Genomic DNA, 1644 nt, shown 5'->3' with positions numbered 1-1644 from the left:
CCCCCCCCTCGGAGATAAAGAGTTAGGCCAAGGATCAACACCATCACGTCTCACAATCCCATTACCTCACGAGCCGCGTCAATCTTGACCTCTGTCTGTTCAGAGATGGTGACCGACTCCGTGACCTCCTGGGAGGTGGTCTTGGACAGCTGCAGTGTGTTGACCAGCTGGGCATCATCCAGAAGTGAGCCCTTGGTCTCATTCAGCAGCCTGGATATACAACGGTCATATGTATTAGTGACAGAAACAGTTATTTTAAACTTTTAGTAATAGGCATAGATAATGTGATCGTGTGTGTGTGCGCGCTTGCATGCATGCGTGCCTGCTTGTGTGTGAGTGTGTGTGTGTGTGTGTGTGTGTGTGTGTAAATGTGTCAATGCATGCATGCATAATTACAATCATATAATATGATAGTTAAAAAAAAGAAAAAGTCAGAACAGACATACTGGACAGAAGATCTTTTTTCTTTCTTTTGTGATAAGTGCTTAACGGCGCTCGCAACTGCATAAGGTCATTTGAGCGTGCGGAGAAGATCTTTAAACCAATAACATTATATTAGTGAATAGAACAGTTTTTCTCCGTATTTATATTAAACACAGGGTATCTCATTCAGCAGCCTGAATATGAAATCATCATACAAGTGTGAACCATATTAAAAATATGTTTGTTTTAGTAGAGGCTTTACCGCGCTCGCAACAGCATAAGGTCATATGAGCACCAGAAGATTAGAGGAGCTACAAGAGAGTAACAAACATGAAAAAAAAGAGGGGGAGATAGGGACGATGGATGTTTGATAGGAAAGAAGAAGCAAACCACACCAGAGCACCCACCAACCACCCACAGAGTTATACTAAACTTATCTTAAATAGGTAAAGAAAATTACAATCATATAATATGATAAATTTTAAAAGACAATATAAAGTAAAAACAGACACACTCGACAGAAGATCTTTAAACCAATAACATACTCGAGATTAGCACAGTTTTTGTCTTCAGTTATATTAAACACAACTTATCTCATTTAGCAGTCTCAATATGAAACCATCATATAAGTGTAAACGATATCTAAAATATATATAAATATTCTCAACTCGTAATGGAGAAGCATGGTCCTGTTAGAACTGCTTTTATATGTCTATTTGAATGGAAGGATAGACAAAAGGATGGGTGAACAGACAGACAGACAAAATGGATGAGAGTTATAGATGGAGGGACATAGCTTACTTCATTCAGAAGTCTGACTACACAACCGTCATACGTCGTACTAGCAATTAGTATGATTATTCTGCATTGACATCTAACATTATTTTTTTATTATGAGTGTGTATCTGTGTGTTTGAGTGTGTGCATGTGTAAGTGTGTGTGTCTGTGTGAGTTTGTGTGTGTAAGTGTGTGCGTGTGTGTTTGTAAGTGTGTGTGTCTGTTTGTGTGTGTTTGTATCAGTGTGTGTAAATGTGTGTTTGTGTCTGTGTGTGTAAAAGTGTGTGAGTGCGAATACATGGGTGTAAATGTGTGCATGTGTGCATGCATGCACGCCTGCGTGAGCGTGTGTGCGTGCACGCTTGCATGCATGCGTGCCTGCTTGTGTGTGTGTGTGTGTGTGTGTGTGTGTGTGTGTGTGTGTGTGTGTGTGTGTGTGTGTGT

General features: G+C 40.1%; 1 protein-coding gene across 1 annotated transcript in view; it reads right to left on the bottom strand.

Moving 5' to 3' along the window:
- The window catches only part of LOC101847496 (dynein heavy chain 2, axonemal), a gene marked incomplete in the record, with an annotated part of 126218 nt that overhangs the window by 24265 nt on the left and 100309 nt on the right, over positions 1–1644 (bottom strand). Inside the window, 1 exon segment of the mRNA XM_035970017.1 lies at positions 66–210. Coding sequence (XP_035825910.1) covers positions 66–210 — 145 coding nt within the window.

The sequence above is a fragment of the Aplysia californica genome, unplaced genomic scaffold, assembly GCF_000002075.1.
Source record: "Aplysia californica isolate F4 #8 unplaced genomic scaffold, AplCal3.0 scaffold00209, whole genome shotgun sequence".
NCBI lineage: Eukaryota > Metazoa > Mollusca > Gastropoda > Aplysiida > Aplysiidae > Aplysia > Aplysia californica.
Note: the sequence above shows the minus strand (reverse complement) of the source record. Positions and strands in the feature narration are given on the sequence as shown.